Genomic DNA, 22,252 nt, shown 5'->3' with positions numbered 1-22,252 from the left:
CAGGCCAGGTGGACCACAGAGGAGGCTCATCAAGGAGGATGTCATTGCCCCAGGTGGACCACAGAGGTAGCTCATCTAGGAGGATATAATTGCCCCATGGAGACTGCAGGGTTGTAGGCCACAAATGAATTGCAAGCAACAGCATATTAGAGTCAGCAGTGTGATGAAGCAATCAAGCTAGTAAGACTCGGCTGCAAAGTGGTGGAAAACACGTCCTAACACCATCACGAAAATTCAGGACAGGCATAGCTAGAAGCCTGCAGCATTCAGTTGACACCTACAGTGTAAAGCCGTAGGGAAAGGAATGCAGAAAGAGACAGTGTTCCCTAGCAAGTTTCTGTGTGTAATTTTTGCACAATGTGGTGAGATTAGCCCCCATCCCTGTCTCTGCAAAGCCACACATAAACATACAGTAGTCCACAGAATAATGAACGGTGGATCCCACTTAGCCAACCAAATCCAACTTGATTGAGGCACGGTTAGTCACGTGGAACAAAATAGCCTATGGCTGTTTCGCGTGTATCCAAGCTTTGTCAAGGCCGCCACGTCTCAAGATAAATTGCAAAAGTGGTCAACACCTGACTTCCAATACGTCAGCACGGGAAGGGAATCACTCCAATGTAGACACAACAGAAAATCTCAGTGGACGTTCGTCTTCAAAACATCTCTTTCTTTATTTCATAAGTACAGATAGATATAGAGGACCTGTATCGGCCCGTCCAGCCTTCATCAGCTCCTTTATTTGTATCTGTACTTAAGAAATAAAGAAAGAGATGCATTGAAGACGAACGTCCCCTGGGATTTTCTGTTGCGGCCACGTCTCAAAAGACTTCTTCTGCTTATGAAGGAGATGTCTTTGAGATGCAGAGACCTTTACAAACTATGAATACATGCAAAACGATTGTAGATTATCTTCCTCCATATTACTGACCGTGCCTCATTAAAGAAGAATTTGGTTGGATTAGTGAGTGCCACGGTTGTTTTACCTGTGGACTATATGGATTTATGATTCTGCTAATATAATCACTGAGCACCATCTACAACAGTGAGCAAATTGACGGGCGATACATGTATACTTATATTCTGATCAATATGAGGAATATGCTGAGCAGGGCCAGCTTTTCTGTGAGTGGATGGTGACATTCATTTTCACTGCACTTACTTAGCATAGGCTTTTTCCAGAAGTGGGCACCAGAACTCATGAGATGCATTGGACCTAGCAGCCTTGAGATCTTTATCCATTATAGGCAGCATGTCATCGACTACCACTTCAATCCATTGTCCATACTGCCAAAACTGTAATAAAGCCAGAATATTTGGTTAGGCTCAATTGTCTCCCTTTTCTTATCACAGACAGTCTTTTTCATACAAGAGACAATGTGGCAATCATCTCCCAGCACCTTGGCAAACAGCTGATTTTGCATTGAGAAGCTGTGGCCATTCTTACAAAAGTCATATTACATGGCGATCATCCACAGAGCCTCTCCATTCTAAGTCACATAGGGGGACTTAAAGGGAACCTGTCATGTGGATATTTGATTATAATCTAACTAATTATATACAATCATTAACTACTAAAAAGTACCTTAGATGTATTCACTTACTGGTGTGACAGATGGTTACCTCATAATATACACACAAAGATGCCGCATGCTAATGAGCTGATTTGAGTCCAGCCACTCCCATGCTATAGCCACTCCCATGCCCACCTGCTGCTGATTCATATGGAAAAAAACTGTCAATCAGCAGCAGGTAGGCGGGGAGAGTCAGGAGCTCATGAATATTCAGGACTCATCATTATGAGCTGGAGCTTTTCAATACAAGATGTTTGGCAGATTAACTGGGTCAATTAAAGAAAGTGACCCAGCATTTTTCAAAGAGAATTAGTCACTTATTTATGTTGCCCTTAGGACACCATAAAACTGGTGACAGGTTCTCTTTAAGCCAGGGACCACTCTATGATGTTCATTTGTCCTAACTGGTCAATGGACAGCAGTTATCTTTGTACAAATACCATACACTGATATATAATAGCATAATAAACACTAAAACATGTCAGGTCTTTCTTAAATGGGTCGTCCCACAAAAAATATTCTACAGTTTTAAAACCAGTACCTGGATCTGAATACTTTTGTAATTGCATGTAATTAAAAATTCATTAAAATGTGTCTGTATAGGGCCACCTACAGTTTGTGTTTTTTTTTTCCTATTTCTTTGACCTGCTCACTGAGAAGGCCACACATGCTCAGTTTCATCCTTCAACTGCCTCCTGAACTGTGATAGGGAGAGCTGAGACACGCCCCCTGAGCTGTGATAGGGAGAGCATGGACACACACCCTTAGCTGCAGCAGAGAAGACACTCCCCTTGAGCTGTTAGCTTGATATAAATCTAGCAGAGCAATTAATGGGGAGATCTCTGGATCCATGTGAGGTGCAGGGCTGGTTCTGGCTTTGTTAGAAAGAGATTGTCACAAACTATATGATTATAGATTAGCAAATTTTAAAAAAAATTGTATTTGCCGGTTCGCCGAATTTGTCTCGATACGAATATATTCGTGGCAAATCGCGTAAAAAAAACCCGACTATTTCCTTGCTGCAGAGAGCCTTTATAGTGGTGTAGAACACTGTGCCTTGCAGTAACACGCATAGGGAGTCTGCTTTGGTAGTGAAATAATACTGTGAGTCAGTATGACATGCAGATGACAGGCGTCACTGTTAGAATCACTGCACACTTCATTTATTTGGGCAGTCACGGCGCCAAAACCAACCAAATAACTAAAGTATGAAGTCTTACAGGTCAATGTTCGCCAAGAAGAAGCGCACTTCTTTTACACCGTCATCAGTTGATTCCACATATATGTCTACAGAACCTGTTCTACTAAACACTTATACAAGTAAAGCCCCCCCCGACAGAGTGGGGAGGGTGTCAGAAGTAAGTTTGTGTTGACGCCACTGATTATTTTACCCTTCCTCTAACCCACAAAAAACGGGTCCTGTCTGTTCCGCATCTGCCTTTACTCGGTCAGCATTTGGTCAGTAATGCCCAAAAAAACACGAGTGGATCCAAAACAGAGATGACACGTGAATGGAATATTTGCATGTCTTATGTGTTTTGTACCCACTCCTGCTTTTGGCTACCAAATAACAAGAGCATTCTGATGGGACCATACAGGCCTTACAGCTGCTGGGCTGCAGAGTGGCACAGTGACAGAGTCTGGAGGTGGCAGCAGCATGAGAAGACTACAGAGTGGCACAGTGACAGAGTCTGGAGGCGGTAGCAGCATGAGGAGACCACAGAGCAGCACAATGACAGAGTCTGGAGGTGGTGGCAGCATCAGGAAGCTGCAGAGTGACACAATGATAGAGTGTGGATGTGGCAGCAGCATGAGGAGACCATAGAGTGTCACAATTACAGAGTGTGAAGGTGGCAGAAGCATGAGAAGACCACAGAGTGGCACAATGACCGAGTCTGGAGTTGGCAGCAGTATGAGGATGCCACCAAGTGGCATAATAACAGAGTCTGGAGGTGGCGACAGCAGCAGCATCAGGAAGATACCACAGAGTGGCAAGTTGACATAGTGTGGATCTGGCAGGATCAGCAGCATCAGGATACCACAGCGTGGCAAGGTGTCATAGTGTGGAGATGACAGCAGCATCAGCATCAGGAGACCACAGAGTGTCAAGGTGACATGGTGTGAAGATGGCATCAGCATCAGGATGCCACAGAGTGTCAAGGTGACATAGTGTGGAGATGGCAGCAGCATCAGGATACTACAGAGTGGCAAGCATTAGAAGGCCACCGAGTGGCACAATGACAGAGTCTGGAGTTGACAGCAGTATGAGGAAGCCACCGAGTGGCACAATGACAGCGTCTGGAGGTTTGCGACAGCAGCAGCATCAGGAGGATACCACAGAGTGGCAAGGTGACATAGTTTTGATATGGCAGGAGCAGCAGCATCAGGATACCACAGCATGGAAAGGTGACATAGTGTGGAGATGACAGCAGCATCAGCATCAGCATCAGGATGCCACAGAGTGTCAAGGTGACATAGTGTGGAGATGGCAGCAGCATCAGGAGACTACAGAGTGGCGAGCATTAGAAGGCCACCGAGTGGCACAATGACAGAGTCTGGAGGTTTGCGACAGCAGCAGCATCAGGAGGATACCACTGAGTGGCAAGGTGACATAGTGTGGATATGGCAGGAGCAGCAGCATCAGGATACCACAGCGTGGAAAGGTGACATAGTGTGGTGATGACAGCAACATCAGGAGACCACAGAGTGGCAAGGTGACATAGTGTGGAGATGACAGCAGCATCAGCATCAGGAGACCACAGAGTGTCAAGGTGACATAGTGTGGAGATGGCAGCAACATCAGGAGACCACAGAGTGGCAAGGTGACATAGTGTGAAGATGGCAGCAGCATCAGGAGAAGGCCAACAAGTGGCACAATGACAGAGTGTGGAGGTGCAGCATCAGGAGGATACCACAGAGTGGCTAGGTGACATAGTGTGAAGATGGCAACAGCATCAGGAGACCACAGAGTGGCAAGGTGACATAGTGTGGACCGTCTCTGAACTGAAGATGTATTTCTTTGGGAAATGACAGCAGTCCACAGAGTCGCTAAGAGACTTTGCCCTATACCTGCAAAAAGCTTTGCGGACAGTTATCCAGCTAGAGCCCCATGAAGCTGAGGGACAAGATCAGATCCTCAGGGAGCAGTTTATTGAAGGTGTCATTGACAAACCTCTCAAACGCCAGCTGAAGATGCTGTCGGTCTAGCACCTGGATATCCCGTTCCTAGATTTTAAGGAGCTTGCTATTGACATCCTGGGAGAAAATCCCCACTCTGAACTTCCTGAAGATAGGAAGGCCTCGTCCGTCTGCGATCCGCTACCCACAACCAGATAGCAGAGTGTGTGGCCCAGACACCTGTCCCAGATGCTGTGGCAGCCCTGACTACCCAAGTTGCTCTCCTAGCTGAGAATATGGAGAGAATGTCCTCCACTTGGTCCACGAGAGGATCGAAGTTGACCAATCGGTGCATTGTCAAGCCCCCGGGATCGACACACCAGAAAACCGAAATGCCGGTATTGTCAGAAGTATGGACACACTGAAGATAATTGCTGGCAGTTAAATGAATATCCCCGGAGGCCAAGGACCACCCCTCAGGAGGAAGAATACTAGGCCCCAAAGATCCAGCCTTCATGCCTAGATATGTGGGGGGCCGCCCTGTGATTGAAGTTAGCATCAACGGAGTAATGTTTTCTGCTTTGGTCGACACCGGATCTTAAGTAACTACCATCCGCCGATCAGCATTCGAAATATGCCGGAAAGGAGCTCAATTGACACAGCCCCCAAAATCCTGGATCCACATCAGAGCTACTAACGGCCAAACGGTACCCATCCTAGGTTATTGGGAACCTTTTAGACTTCAACCTGGAGCAGAGACCCTGATATGGTGCCGAGCTTGCATCGGGGTCCGAAGTCAGTATTACCAGGCCCTCATGGAGCCCCTACAATTACAGGATCACCCTATTGTCCGAGTTGCCAGGAGCCTGGTCACTGTGTCGTGTGGAAGAGTACCCATCCACTTGGTCAATCTAAGTGATGAAATGTGGAACTAAAGAAATATTATCCAGTGGTGAGTCTACGTCATGTCCGTCTACAAGACGTCCTGGATTCCCCTACTGCTGCTGCACAGCAATCACTTCAAAAAGCCGATGCAGCCAAAGATCCGTTTGAACAACCTTGGTGGGCCTAACTACACATTGGAGATGCCACCACCACTACTGAACAACTTAAAGGTGTGTTGGACTTAGCCAAGGAGCACCACCAAGTCTTCAGTAAACACCCCTTGGACTATGGTCAGACGAGCTTAATAAAACCCACTATTCCCACTGGCACTCACCCTACAATCAAAGAAAGATATAGGCCAGTGCCTCTTGCCCTATACCAGCAGGTGAAGAAGATGGTTTAGGACATGAAAGCAGCCAATGTCATCCAGTAGAGTCAGAGCCCCTGGGCTGCCCCTTTGGTCGTGGTAAAGAAGAAGGACGGAACCATCAGTTTCTGCGTGGAGTATCTCAAAATTAACATTACACACAAGGATGCGTACCCCCTGCCACCAATTGAAGAATCTCTAGCAGCCCTTGGATCTGCTGCTTATTTCTCAACCCTGGATCTAACCAGTGGCTATTGGCAAGTCCCCATGGGGCCTGAAGATAAGGAGAAAACAGCCTTCACTACCCCAATGGGTCTGTTCAAGTTCAACTACATGCTGTTTGGGCTGTGCAACGCCCCTGGAACATTCCAGAGACTCATGGAAAGGTGCCTTGGACACAAAAACTTTGAATCCGTATTGCTGTACTTGGATGATGTGATCGTCTACTCCAAGACATATGAAGAGCATTTACTTCATATAGCAGATGTATTCCAGACTCTGGTTCAACATGGATTGAAAGTCAAACCTTGATAGTGTCACAAACCCCAAGTGAAATATCTGGGACATGTTGTGAGTGCGGAAGGTGTGAAACCGGACCCTAATAAGATAGCGGCCGTACAAAGCTGGCCTGCTCCTAAGACCATCAAAGAGGTCAAGAGCTTTCTGGGATTTGCAAGTTACTATATGAGATTTATCCCCCACTTCGCTCAAGTTGTGGAGCCTATCCAAGAGCTTTTGAAGGGTCATCCCAAAGGCAGCCAGAATGCTAAGATACCAGTAGAATGGAACGAAGAGCAAGAGACCGCTTTCTGACTACTAAAATAAAATCTCACTGAACCACCAGTCCTGGGCTACCCTGACTATAGCCTTTTATTCAGTCTCTATACGGACGCCAGTAAGAAAGGGTTAGGAGCCGTATTATCTCAGACTCAAGCCGGAACCGAAAGAGTCATCGCCTACACCAACAGATCTTTACGAGAACCGGAGCAGAATGACCACAATTATAGCTCCTTCAAACTGGAATTTATGGCCTGTAATTGAGAAGTTCAAGGATTATCTAGCGGCCACACCTTTCACCGTCTATACCCATAATAATCCACTGGCTCATTTGAACACTGCGCGTCTGGGAGCTCTAGAGCAAGGATGGGCCTCTAGACTGGCAAACTTCGACTTTACCATTAAGTTCCGGACAGGTAAAGCTAATGACAACACTGATGCCTTATCCAGGCTATCTGCCCAGAATGAAATCATTTCCAAAGACGATCAGTGGGAAGATGTGGAAATGCCTATGTTCTACTCCCGATTTGCACGGCAGGAAGCTCTACACACTGAGCACCAGGTTTCCAAAGCTTCTAAGGCTCCAAGGACCAGTGTTTCCCTCATTTTGCTTTGTGGAGTAGGGACAGGCTGCTAAGGACACCAAACGCTTGCTAATAGGGCCACAAAAGTCATTTTAAGGACTGGTATTGGTGTGCTATCGATAGGTGTGATATACTGAGGGGTGTGATATACTTATAATATACTTTCTAACATAGAAAGTATATTATAGTGCATTTGTATTGTGCAGCAGTTGTGCGCGTTTTTGCTGCTATACCGCAGCTATATAGAGGGACAAACGCTATTGGAATAACTAATTGCAACTGGGGTAATATACCTGTTGCCCCCCAAAAAAATTATTGAGGGGTGTGATATACCTATAATATACTTTCTAACATAGAAAGTATATTATAGTGCACTTGTATTGTGCAGCAGTTGTGTGCGTTTCTTCTGCGATACCGCAGGTATATAGATGGACAAGCGTTATTGGAACAACTATTTGTAATGGGTGTAATATACCTGTTGCCCCCCAAAAAACTGATTCAGGGGTGCGATATAACTGCTTCCACAAAATACTGATTGAGGGGTGCTATATACCTGCTTCCACCAAATACTGATTGAGGGGTGCGATATACCTGCCTCTACCAAATATTGATTAAGGGGTTCTATATACCTGTTTCCACGAATTACAGATTGAGGGGTGTGATATACCTGCTTTCAACAAATACTAATTAAGAAGTTTGATATATCTGCTTCCACAAAATACTGAATGAGGTGTGCAATATACCTGCTTCAACAAAATACTGATTAAGGGGTGCGATATACCTGCTTTCACAAAAAACTGATTGAGGTGTGCGATATACTTGCTTCCACAAAATACTGATTGAGGGGTGCAATATACCTACTTCCACCAAATATTGATTGAGGCCTGCGATACACCGGCTTCCACCAAATACTGATTGACGGGTGCGATATACCTGTTTCCACAAAATATTGATTAAGGGGTTCTATATACCTGTTTCCACAAAATATTGATTGATGGGTGCGATATACCTGCTTCCACCAAATATTGATTAAGGAGTTCTATATACCTGTTTTCACAAAATACTGATTGAGGGGTGCGATATACCTGCTTCTACAAAATACTGATTAAGGGGTTCTATATAAATACTTCCACAAAATACTGATTGACGTGTGCATTATACCTGCTTCCACCAAATATTGATTGAGGCCTGTGATACACCGGCTTCCACAAAATACTGATTGAGGGGTGTGATATACCTGCCTTCACCAAGTATTGATTCAGTGGTTCTATATACCTGTTTCCACAAAATACTGATTGAGGCGTGCAATAAACCTGCTTTCACAAAATACTGATTAAGGGGTTTGATATACCAGCTTACACAAAATACAGATTTCGGGATGTGATATACATGCTTCCACAAAATACTGATTAAGAGGTGCGATATACCTGCTTCAACAAAATACTGATTAAGGGGTCCTATGAACCTGTTTCCACAAAATACTGATTGAGGGGTACGATATACCTGCTTTCACAAAATACTGATTAAGGGGTTTGATATACCTGCTTCACAAAATATTGATTGATGGGTGCGATATACCTGCTTCCACCAAATATTGATTAAGGAGTTCTATATACCTGTTTTCACAAAATACTGATTGAGGGGTGCGATATACCTGCTTCTACAAAATACTGATTAAGGGGTTCTATATAAATACTTCCACAAAATACTGATTGACGTGTGCAATATACCTGCTTCCACCAAATATTGATTGAGGCCTGTGATACACCGGCTTCCACAAAATACTGATTGAGGGGTGTGATATACCTGCCTCCACCAAGTATTGATTCAGTGGTTCTATATACCTGTTTCCACAAAATACTGATTAAGGCGTGCAATAAACCTGCTTTCACAAAATACTGATTAAGGGGTTTGATATACCAGCTTACACAAAATACAGATTTCGGGGTGTGATATACATGCTTCCACAAAATACTGATTAAGAGGTGCGATATACCTGCTTCAACAAAATACTGATTAAGGGGTCCTATGAACCTGTTTCCACAAAATACTGATTGAGGGGTACGATATACCTGCTTTCACAAAATACTGATTAAGGGGTTTGATATACCTGCTTCACAAAATACAGATTTAGGGGTGCAATATACCTGCTTCCACAAAATACTGATTAAGGGGTTTGATATACCAGCTTCCACAAAACACTGATTAAGGGGTTTGATATACCAGCTTCCACAAAACACTGATTAAGGGGTGCGATATACCTACTTCTACCAAATATTGATTCAGGTGTTCTATATACCTGTTTCCACAAAATATTGATTGATGGGTGCGATATACCTGCTTCTACAAAATACTGATTAAGGGGTTCTATATACCTGCTTCCACTAAATACTGATTGAGGTGTGCGATTTACCTGCTTCCACCAAATATTGATTAAGGGGTCCTATGAACCTGTTTCCACAAAATACTGATTGAAGGGTGCGATATACCTGCTTTCACAAAATACTGATTAAGGGGTTTGATATACCTGCTTCCACAAAATACAGATTTAGGGGTGCAATATACCTGCTTCCACAAAACACTGATTAAGGGGTTTGATATACCTGCTTCCACAAAATACTGATTAAGGAGTGGGATATACCTGCTTCTACCAAATATTGATTCAGGTGTTCATTATACCTGTTTCCACAAAATACTAATTGAGGGGTTCTATATACCTGTTTTTGCAAAATACTGATTGAGGGGTGCAATATACTGACTTCCATCGAATACTTATTGAGTCCTGCAATATACCTGCTTCCACAAATACTGCTCTTCTCTAGGGACTTTGGCACAGGGTCATTTTGAAAATAACAGGCAGAGGAAGAGGCAGACCGTTTCGCAGGGGTGGTAGGGGTCGGGCAGGTGCACCAGGCCGGAGCCTAAGTGGAAGGTTGGAGAAGGTGCGTGCCATTACATCAAAGGTTGCACCAGAGTTGGTTGAGAGGCTCACTCAGCCTTCAGCTTTTCCACCCTCATCATCCTCTGTATCTGCACCCTCCTCACTTTCTGCTGTGTGCACCCCCAAAGACACCACCACCACCACCATAGCCACTCCACTTGAGTCAGAGGAATTATTTTCCAACCCATTCCCAGACCTTACTCATGTGCAGCCATTCTTGGCATCGGATGAGGTGGAGGAGGTAGCAACGGCCGCCACCCACTGGTCTGACAACAGTACCCAGATCAGCCCAAGGAGGGTGGTGACCGCTGTTGCTGCCTACTCCAAGATCTCTAATGTCAGTGGTGGTGAGGATAACGATGATAACGTGTCGATGGCTGTAACGTGAGTGCCCAGAAGAGAGGAAGAGGAGGGGAGTTCAGTGGAAGAGACAGAGCAGCAGATAGGAAGGAGAAGGAGAAGAAGCAGGCAGAATTTGCAGTGCACAGGAGACAAAAAGCAGACTGCAAATGTATCAGGAGCAAGCAATCTACCATGCACGCTCACATCTTGCGCTGCCAGGACTCCGGCACATGGCTCCGCAGTGTGGGCTTATTTAACGTGTCAGCTGCTGACAATAGTGTTGCCATCTGCAGCCCGTGCTGTTAACGCATAGGTTGCGGTAAGCCTAACACTCACCTATGGACGACTGCTTTAAGAAGGCACCTGGCCTCCCATCCCCGAGCCCAGTAGGAGCAACGCCGTTAGAACCCACAAAGCCACACTCCCGAAGCTCCACGTCCTGCCTCTTCTCCTTCTCCTCTCTCCTACCATTTGTCCTCCACTCCACCTTCCACCGTGCTGTTGTCGTGCTAATCTGGCATAAGGCAGGCTTTCGTAGCCCCAAAAAACAAAAGTTGATTAGACCGGATAACCCTCTTGCCCAAATGCTGACCGCTGGTTTGTCGGAACGGCTAGCCCACCAACTACCGCCATATAAACTGGTCGACTCGGAGGCCTTTAGAAAATTTGTGGCTATTGGCACACCGCAATAGAAGGTCCCCGGAAAGAAATATTTCTCCCAGAAGGGCATCCCAGAGCCTGTACTCCACTGTCCAGCAGTAAAATTGTTATCCACTGACGGCCTAATATACCTCCAGTCACATAATCACTTGACCTTTTCTGTCCAGTGAATGCCTAATGCTTGGGGCCTTTACACCACTGGCCTACAGTAAAATTGTTATCCACTGAGTTTCTAATATACCTCCAGCCACATATTTACTTGTTCTTTTCTGTCAGGTGAATGCATAATTTTTGGGGCCTGTACTCCACTGGCCTACAGTAAAATTGTTATGCACTGACCATCTAATTTACCTTCAGCTACATAATCACTCGTTATTTTATGTCAGGTGAATGCATCATTTTTGGGGCATGTACTCCACTGGCCTACAGTAAAATTGCTATCTACTGACCATCTAATATACCTCCAGCCACATAATTACTCGTTCTTTTCTGTCCGGTGAATGCCTAATGTTTTAGGCCTGTACTCCACAGGTCTACAGTAAAATTGTTATCTACTGACTGTCTAATATACCTCCAGCCACATAATCACTTGTTCTTTTCTGTCAGGGGAATGCCTAATTTTTTTGGGTTAGGGTTAGGATTAGTACTCCTGTGGCCTAAAATCTAATTGTTCTAGGCTCCAGCATTACAAATTTTTGAGAGTTTTCCATTAAGACGCATAAAAATGGCCCCTGATTAAAATACATATTTTTTGTGGGAATTTTTGTCATTTAAGTGTATGGGGCCTGCTGCGAACGCGTGGTTCGCAAATATTTGATCGCGAATGCGCTTTCGCGTTCATGGAACGTCCTGGCCGATGTTCGTCCATCACTATGTTGGTTTACCTGTGAAGGATTTAACAGCCAAAACTACAGCAACAGCGCTGTGGAAAAGCTTCATTCTGCCATATGGGTGTCCTGACAAGATTCTCACTGACCAAGGATCAGCATTCGAGTCTCAGTTGTTCTACGAATTTTGCGCTTTGTACAACTGCAAAAAACTGAGGACCACTGCATATCACCCACCGGGGAATGGCCTGTGTGAAAAGATGAACCAAACCCTGATCAATATGCTCAAGCCCGTACCACCTCACAAGAGACCCATGTGGCCTTTGCTACTGCCTGAATTAGTGTACCTGTACAACAATACAACTCACTCCTCCACAGGTTACACTCCATACTACAATGTTTGGAAGACAGGGCCATTTACCTGCAGACCTCGCCCTGTACATCCCTGTGCCGGACTCTGAACCACTCCTTCCCCAATTTTAGTGGGTCAAAGAGCATCAGAAGTGCCAGAGAAATAGTGGACTCTAAAATAGAGAAAGCTCAGCAAAAACAAAAACAGGACTTTGATCAACATGTACATGCTGAGCCCTTACAACCAGGACACAACGTTTGGCTCAGAAACAATCACCCAGTAAGCAAGCTGAACAATCGCTGGGAATGTGAACCATACACAATCGTGGCTGTCCCCTCATTGGAGGTCTATGAGACCGCAACCGGCTCAAGAGGTGCCCGAAGGAACCTGTTCAGAAATAGCCAAGAGAAGTGGATATATCACTATAACTACCATTGCCTTAAGTGACCGAGACGCCAACAGAGTTGGTTCTCTCTGCCTCAAATTTGAGTTCTGATGCCAATTCCTGCAACCCCTGCATCTGCAGAATCAAGTCCAGTGGCCAATCCTCCTTCACAAGTCCCAGACACTACTTCTACCCCCGGAGACTCGGAACTGTCCTTGCAGAGATCTCAACGGACCAACAAAGGTATCCCACCTGCCCGTTATCTGGACTTCTTTGAAACGAGTGTTTAGTTATAGAGATAATAGGAGCCAAGCCATGGACACATCTTGAGAAACTTGCCCCTTGTTTTGTGGTTATATTTTCTTTTTTATCCTTCCTTTTTGTGCCTGAACTTCATGGACTCCAAACTTCAACTATACCCCATGTGGATAACAAATAACTTTACTACCTCATGTGGATTGCAAATGACTTTTTGCATTATATGTTCCTGTTTTGCAATGTGACAAGCAAGCACCCAAAGTATAGACTTAAACGTATACTTGAGCTCTGTGATTTCTACTGTGATATTTTTGCACTAATGTTTTAATGTTTTAGCAAAGTTTAACCACCTTATCTCATTGTATGGACTCTTTCACGAGTACAATGTGACCTCTTTTGCACTCTAAATCGTCTCTGGACTTTATATTGGTAGTCAGATAGTTAGCATTTTGCTTTATTACTCATACGGACTGCCTCTGAGGACTTAAAAGTACTATTGGTCCTATATTTCTCTTGTGTTAGCTAGAAAGCCTAGGTATGATATTGTAATGTATTGTTGCTGCACAGGTAGGACCAAGTGGTAAATTCACAAGCAGGTCTAACACTTTGTAAGGGTAACCCGCTGCTAATCTGGGAGGAAACTGATCACTCCTCCTAGTTTGGTGTGTCCTAAGGCTTTAGGCCTTGCCTTATGGACGTAAATGTGTAGCTATTTGTTTTAATCATTAAGGTGACAAAGAGTAAAGAATAATTAGACCTTGTTGCCGGAAGGGAATACCGGATAATGCCACCCTTCTATTTGCTAGCGTTTCATTGCATAGTGGTGGGACTTCAGAGTAAAGACACCCCTGGTCTCTCTTTGGTGTTAACGGCCGTGATACCTAAAAGTCAGTCAGTAATGAGCTCTTAGTGCACACCTGTTTGGTTCTCTGGTTATACCTGAGAGAGAAAATGTTCTTAGACATCCTACTCATACGGGCAGAGAAACCTTGTGGTAGCCGTTACTATAGCAGTTTAGTAACTGTATATATAGTCTTAAGCAGCACTTTAACTTTCCTTGGGTACCCTTGGAGCTTACCCTAAGCACAAGCCGAGGGCGGCTTACCTCTTAGGTAAGGGGGAATGTAATGACCCTAAGTGGCATTACTACTCCTACACCCTGCTTTTGTCTGTATCTGCAATAACCATGTCATCTTATGCCTTTATTTCAGGTCCTCCATGTAGTGTGCATTTCTTCTTATGCATTTGTATTGTTAATGCAATAATCTGGTTACCCAGCGGGTGGCAGCAGACTTGGCAGTGCTACTCTACAGAGAGTGGAACCTGGATTTACAGCTCTCTTATACTCTCCTCCAAGGAGCAAGTACAATCTTGGTAGAACCAGTTAGGTCCTATGCTCCATGCTAAAGGGAGCAATGCGGATGCTCGTCCCTGGTGGGACTGAGCTCTCCCTCAAATCCAGCTAGGACAAGAAGTTCCTAGGATCATAGTGGGAGACAGACTTAGTACAACAGCATCAAACAGAAAGGAAAGCATTCCCATTTAATATTGCTGACATAGCATTTCTGAGAAAGTTACAGCATAGCAGAGCTGAGAGAGTAAGCTACAGATTCAGCAGATATAAGTTTGTTTTGCAGAAGTTGTTTGCCTTTCAAAGTCCTGCTAAAACCTGTTGGGAACCAAGACTAGTTCTGTGGATTGTTAGGACTATCGTTTATGCATCGCTTTTGACGACTATGTCTGGGATCCAACCATATCCAGGTAAGGAGCACCGTGACACGTGCAACACAACACCTTCAGGGATATTGTGGGCACTTCTATACCACCCTGGCAATCCTACACCTGGGTACCAACACTACCATCTACAAAGTGGACTCCATGTCCTCGCTGCTTAATTGTAACTTGCGTCACGTTTACTTGCTCTATAAGAGGGACATATTTTGTAGAATCCTTCGAAGGAGCAAGGGATCCCCCAGACGCTGAACCCGGCCATTGCATATTTCCCTGGTAGTACTGAAAAACGCCAATAAATGCTATCACCACATATAACTGCAGAAGTGAACTGCGTATATATTTTTCTTTTTGCACAGAAATAGGCCAGTAAACACTTTTAGTGTAAATAACTGAAAAAGTGAACTGCGTATATATTTCTATTTTTGTACTGAAATCGGCCAATAAACGCTATCACCACATATACCTGCAGAACTGAAATGACTGAAACAGGCCAGTAAACGCTTTTAGTGCAAATAACGGAAAAAGTGAACTGCGGAAATATTTATCTGGTAGTACTGAAATAGGCCAATAAACCCTATCACCACATATACCTGCAGAAGTGAAATGCGTATATATTTTTCTTTTTGTACTAAAATAGACCACTAAAGGCTTTTCAACATAGCACTTGCGCCCCAATAACAAGAACAAATTGCTGGAATGACAGAGCTGTATAATGTCTATTCGGATCCCCAAATAATCTTTTCCTGCACTTGTAAATCGCTTTTCTGTCCCTAGTGCTTTCCGACGTCTCTTCCTGCACTAAGGTGCTGTGAAATGATTCCTCCCTTTTCTTTTCTATGCACTTGTGAATCACTTTTCTAGCACTGTCCCTAGCGTCTTCTGACATCTCTCCCCGCACTAAGATGCTGTGAAGTGATTCCTCCTATCCTTTCTCTGCACTTTTAAATAGTTTTTTAAGTTTTTTTTTCACAATGAGGTTTTTCCTAATGCTCTCCCTAACACCTTCTCATGCCTGTCCCCGCACTCAGAACGCTGGCAAATGTCTGAATCTAAGATGGCCACCGTATTTATAGGGCTGTGACATCACAGGGCTGGCTGGCTGCTGATTGGCTGCATGCATGTCAATCTAGGTGATCCCGCCTTCCCAGACTTCCTTTCTCCATGTCCTCACACGTGCAGCTGCCATTTTAGGAAAAATGCTATTCGTTACCATGAAGCGTGAGAAAATTCATATTCGTTGCGAATATAATTTTTCCTGAAATTCGGATCGAATTCCACTTCGTCACCTTCGATTCACTGATCTCTATAAATGATTTCTGATTTAAATTTTTTACATTAGTCATGGGATAACTTTAAGCTTACATGGTGAAGACCCTGGTACCCATGGGTAATGCATGCAAAGAAACTGCTGCAGCCATGGCTTTCCAAAATGGCGGTGGCTGTATCTTCTATGGAAAGCGTTCACCGCAAGCACAGATGCAAGCACTAGGACCTCCTGTATCTGCGCCTGCATTTAGAAATGTTGGTGATTTAAAAAAAAACAAAAAACATCTTCCATGTTACTATCGATATTTAAAAATATATATTTTTATAAATTACCGTATATAATCCTGCAATTTCCACACTGGCCACTAGGCCTAATAATAGGTCATGATTTCATTCTATGGTTTCATTTCTATTTCTATTTTTTTTTACATTGTACAATCATATTGAAGACATCAAAATGATAAAGGAACACATATGGAATTAAACAGAAAACAGAAAAGGATTGTTTTTTTTATATTTTAGGTTCTTCACAGTAGCTCCCTTTTCCTTTGATGACACCTTTGCACACTCTTAGCATTCTCTCAAGCAGCGTAATGAGGTAGTCTCCTGGAATGGTTTGCAATTAACAGGTATGCTTGTCAACAGTTAATTTATGGACTTTCTTGCCTTTATAATGTGTTTGCGACCATCAGTTGAGTTGTGCAGTTTTATACAGTGTTTAGCTCTACTCTTCTACTGTTCTACTCCACATTATGTCAAGAACCACTTAATTAAGTAAAGAGAAATGACAGTCCATCATTACTTTAGGACATGAAGGCCAGTCATTCCGGAATACTTCCAGAACTTTGAAGGCATCCTCAACAGCATCCTCAACATCCGAAGTCGATTCGCATAAAACTTTGTTTCAATACTGAACAGAGCGAGCGCTCCGTACAGTATTAGAATGTATTGGCTCCGATGAGTCAAAGTTATTCCTTCTCCCGAGACTTTGCATAATAACTATAACAATAACTTCAGAATATGAATTAGACTGTAAAAAACATTTTCCGAATATCGGGTTCGGTTCCAAGGTACAATTTTTTTTTACATTATAAATCAATTCCTGAAGTTATTATGCAAAGTCTTGCAAGACTTTGGGGCCTGGGGGTGCCCAAGGACGCCCCTTCCATAAAAGATGATACTAGTATTATCAATGGTACATGCTAGGTGGGGCCCTGGTAAAGACTTTGCACTGTGGCCCAGAAGATTTACATTGTGTCACATAAAGAAGTTACTGTACCTTGAAATGGAAGATCCCGGCATAATAGCCTTTGTCAAAGGATTGACTTGGTGGAACCACACAGAAGAGGCAATCTTGATTCAATGTGAGACATGCGACGGAGGCGAGGACCCAACAGTCAACTGTGTAAAGAAAGAGTCCAGGGTCAGAGGCAATGTCTTATGTATTTCGATTTAGTTTCCAATAATTTAGAGTCAGTCTGAACAACAGCAATAATGAATTTGTTTTCTTTTTTTTAACCCCTTCACAACATCCGTCATCTATGTACACGGGTCTTTAAAGATGGAGCATGCTCCAGAGTGGAGTGAGCTCCATAACTAGTGGGTGCCTGCTGCTTCATACAGCAGACACGAGTGGCTGTCAGCAACTATCAGTAATGCCTATTGCGGACATTTCGCCTCTCAGATGCCATGGTCAAATGTGACCACGGCATCTAAGAAGCCAGAAACCCGGAAGTGTGCTTTTTACGGGCTGCAGAGATCAGGGAGAAGGCGTTCATTCAAAGAAATGAGCCTGAGCCTGTATTAGGCTACTTTCACACCAGTGTTTTTGCTGGATCCGTCATGGATCAGCAAAAACGCTTCCGTTTTGATAATACAACCGTCTGCATCCGTTATGAATGGATCCAGTTGTATTATCTATAAAAATAAACATGAACACTAATGAAAGTCAACGGGGGACGGATCCGTTTTCTATTGTGTCAGAGAAAACCGATCCGTCCCCATTGACTTACATTGTGTGTCAGAGTGGATCCATCTTGCTACGCACATCGCGGACAGAAAAATTATGCTTGCAGCGGAATGCATTCTGGTGCATTATGTTTTGTTCAGTTCAGTCCCCATTGACAATGAATGGGGACAAAATGGAAGCGTTTTCCCCCACCATTGAGATCCAATGACAGATCTCAAAAACGGAAAGGGAAAACGCAAGTGTGAAAGTCGCCTTAGGCTTCCAGGCTCACTACTTGTATATTACAGTTCAGGCAGGTCGGCGACAGCACTAAACTGTAATATACCTATTTCTGTATAGGATAATGGAAAAAATTCCCTTACCCTAGACAAATTGCAATCTGATGATTATGTGTTGTGGTCCACTTGGAGACCTAATAAAAAGTTGTTGTTTTTTAAAATAATAATATAATTTTTTATATAAAAATAAATAAAAAATTATATAAAAATTCTAATAATTCCTCTTCCCCCAAAATCAAAATACTTAATAAAAAAGTCAACATTGCCACGTGCTAAAACACCCGTACTAGTAAAATATATAAAACTTGTCCCATACAGTGAATGGCGTAACGGAAAATAAAATAAAAATGGCCAATTCAATTTGGCCAGTTCACTAAATTTTTTGAAAAAATTTGGTCCGATCGAATTTATTTGTGGTGAATCGCATTTAAAAACGTTTTTTTCCTGGCTGCAGAGAGCCTGTACAGTTGTGTAGGACACTGTGCCTTGCAGTAACACAGATAGGGAGTCTACTGTGGTAGTGAAATAATACTGTGAGTCAGTATGACATGCAGATGACAGGCGTCGCTCTTAGAATCACTGCGCACCTCACTTATTTGGGCAGTTACGGGGCCAAAACTGACCAAATAACTTAAGTGTAAACTCAGCCTTACAGGTTAATGTTAGCGCCAAGAAGAAGCGCACTCCTTTTACACCATTGGCAGCTGATTCCACATAGATGTCTACAGAACCTGTTCTATTAAACGCTTATACAAGTAGAGCCCTCTCGACAGAATGGAGAGGGTGACAGCAGTAAGTTTGTGTTGCCGTCACTGATTATTTTGCCTTTCCTCTGATCCTTTAGAACATTAACCACCAAAAATGGATCCTGTCTGTGGAGCATCCGTCTTCACTCAGTCAGCATTTGGTCAATAATCCATCAGTATTGCTAAAGCCAAAAAAACAGGGGTGGATCCAAAACAGAGATGACATGTGAATGAAATATTTGCATGTCTTCTGTGTTTTGTACCCACTCCTGTTTTTGGCTGCCAAATTATAAGCCAATTCTGATGAAAAATAGGGACTGTGACTGACCCCCAGTATTCAGGATGAGTAGATATTGCAAACGGCTGATCTTTAGCTCCCAGTTTTCCCCAGTCACTGGTCGAGACTCTGTGTAGGTGAAATAAATACTGATTTATTGAGCATCTGCACAAACTTATTTACAGAAAGTGATCAGGTAAAACTGTAATCCCATCACTTCCTCCTTCCCCTCCCCCAGAAATTCTGTCTGCACCACACCACAGGGGTCCAGCTGCTAAAAGAGCCCCAGACAGCCCTAGCAAAAACCTTTCCAGAATGTCATTGTCCTGAACTCCTTCAGAGTACAATGGGTAATATCGGGGGGGGGGGGGGGGGGGGGGCTGAAAGTCTTTTTCTAAACAAGTTACACAGTATAGCATAATTACACATAATCCAACACCAATACACATTTAACTCAAACTGATCACCATGTCGTCACAGGGACCATCATGTCATGCAGGCCTTGCAGCTGTTACATAGACAGGATCCGTTGTGCGTCATCTTTTTCCTTCTTTCTGACAGATCCGTAGAAGGGTCAAATAAATAATGATGTCAGCCAGGCCAAAGGGCAAAATAGTGGCCCAGTCATAAAGTGGGGAGGGTGGGAACAGCATGAGAAGTCCACAGAGTGGCCCTATGACATAGTGGTGAGGTATAAGCAGTATGAGTAGACCACAGAGTGGCCCAATGACAGAGTCTGGAGGTGACAGCAGCAGCATCAGGAGACCAGAGAGTGGCACAATGACAGTGTGGAGGTAGCGACAGCAGCAGCATAAGGAGGAGCCCAAAGAGTGGCACAATGACAGTGTGGAGGTGGCAGCAGCAGCATCAGGAGGCCACAGAGTGACACAATGACAGAGCGTGGAGGTGGCAGCAGCAGCAACAGGAGGAGGCTACAGGGTGGCACAATGACAGTGTGGAGGTGGCGGCAGCATCAAGAGGCCACAGAGTAGCACAATGAGAGAGTTTGGAGGTGGCAGCAGCAGCATCAGGGGGAGGCCACAGAGTGGCACAATGACAGTGTGGATGTGGCAGCAGCTGCAGCATCAGGAGGCCACAGAGTGGCACAATGACAGTGTGGAGGTGGTGGAGGTGGCAGCAGCAGCATCAGGAGGAGGCCACAGGGTGGCACACTGACAGAGTGTGGAAGTGGCGGCAGCATCAGGAGGCCACAGAGTGGCACAATGACAGAGTGCATGGTGGCGGCAGCAGCATCAGGAGGAGGCCACAGGGTGGCACAATGACAGTGTGGAGGCAGCAGCAGCAACATGAGGAGACCAAAGAGTGGCACAATGACAGAGTGTGGAGGTGGCAGCAGCAGCATCAGAAGGAGGCCACAGGGTGGCACAATGACAGTGTGGAAGTGGCAGAAGCAGCATCAGGAGACCACAGAGTGGCAAGGTGACATAGTGTGGAGGTGGCAGCAGAATCAGGAGACCACAGAGTGGCAAGGTGACATAGTGTGGAGGTGGCAGCACTCTCTCGGCTCGTGCGCCTTCACAGCTTCTCACAATGGGCCAATCAGCATTAGGAGTGTGCAAAAATCTTGCTGCTGATTGGCCCAGTGTTTCGCTGGCAGGCAGCAGGCGCAAAATTGAGAGTGACTTGCTGCCCGCCTCGCCAGTGTCGCCAGCCAAACAGTCATCCTGCAGCCAGTCCGGACCTATGCCACTGCCAGCCCGCCCACACAGTAAAACTGCCCCAGCCCCCAGTCGCTATCTTTCTAACCCCAACCCGGATCATTAAGTTTCACTGGCATAATTAGAAATGACTGGGCCCCACAGGAAAATTTTGAATGGCTCCCCCAGTTGTCCGGCACCTCTGACCGGCAGAGACCCTTGACTTCTTCCCTAATACAGTCCAGCTATCGTCCAATAGACAATAGACAGTGTTAAAATGTCATATTACAGTATACATATATTTCCATGACTTGTCTATTGGACAATAATTGGACTGTATTAGGGAAGAAATCAAGGGTCTCTGCTGGTCAGAGGTGCCAGACAACTGGGGGGGCCCATTCAAAAATTTGCTGTGGGGCACGTTCAAAAATATCCTGTGGGGCCCAGTCATTTCTCATTACGCCAGTGTCCCTAATGTTTTCAGTACGTCATGTATAAATTTCTTTATTGGCAAATGGGGGGAGGAGCCAGGGCAGGAGGTGGGATGGGCCAGGATGGTGGGCAAGGTTAGGGGACCTAATTCAGATTCTTTCTATGGGGCCCAATGATTTCTATGTACGCCCCTGGGTCCTGCTCCAGTCCTAGCTGCTGCTGGTGAGTAGTTCTTCACAAGGTGGGTGAAGAAAGCTGCTCATCAGCGACTCTAGACTCATGGACAATGGCACTGATAGGCAGTGGTCAACTGACTACATAGGATGTCTCTATAGTAGTTCAGTTTGTCCTCCCTTTCAGCAGGTGTAAAAAAGGCCCCAATTTTGGACTGGTAGAGAGGGTCCAACAAGGTGGAGAGCCAGAAGTCATCCCTCTGCTGAATAGTGACAATTTGGTGGTCACTACGCAAGCAAGTGAGCATGCATCGGGCTATTTGTGCAAGTGACTTGGAGGGACTCCCTGCCTCCATCTCCACTGCATACTTCCAAGGTGTTTCTGGGTCCTCTGCCTCATCTTTCTTATCGCCCTGTAGCTCCTCTGGCTGCTCCTGCTCTTCCTCTCCTGTCACCTGTGTAGAAAAACCACCCATTTCGCTACACATTGCTTGTGCTCAATGTCCTCCTCCCCCTCCAGTTCAGCCCCCACAGGGCTCATGTGGACATGAGATCTAGGCGCCACGTCTCCAGTCCCCTGATGAGGCAGATTTACCAGCATCTGTTCCAGGAAATGAAGCAGTGGAATGACGTTGTTCATCACGTAGTCC

At 44.7% G+C, this 22,252-nt stretch overlaps 1 protein-coding gene across 1 annotated transcript in view; it reads right to left on the bottom strand.

Moving 5' to 3' along the window:
• The window catches only part of LOC122924302 (calpain-8-like), a 77,491-nt gene that overhangs the window by 39,585 nt on the left and 15,654 nt on the right, over positions 1–22,252 (bottom strand). The window contains exons 3-4 of the mRNA XM_044275254.1: positions 17,349–17,470; positions 1,163–1,296 (exon numbers count right to left, since the gene is read on the bottom strand). Of these exons, the coding sequence (XP_044131189.1) occupies positions 1,163–1,296; positions 17,349–17,470 (256 nt within the window). The remainder of the gene's footprint in view (positions 1–1,162; positions 1,297–17,348; positions 17,471–22,252) is intronic.

Source organism: Bufo gargarizans, unplaced genomic scaffold (genome assembly GCF_014858855.1).
Source record: "Bufo gargarizans isolate SCDJY-AF-19 unplaced genomic scaffold, ASM1485885v1 original_scaffold_998_pilon, whole genome shotgun sequence".
NCBI classification, from domain to species: domain Eukaryota; kingdom Metazoa; phylum Chordata; class Amphibia; order Anura; family Bufonidae; genus Bufo; species Bufo gargarizans.
This window is presented reverse-complemented; position numbering and strand designations above follow the sequence as displayed.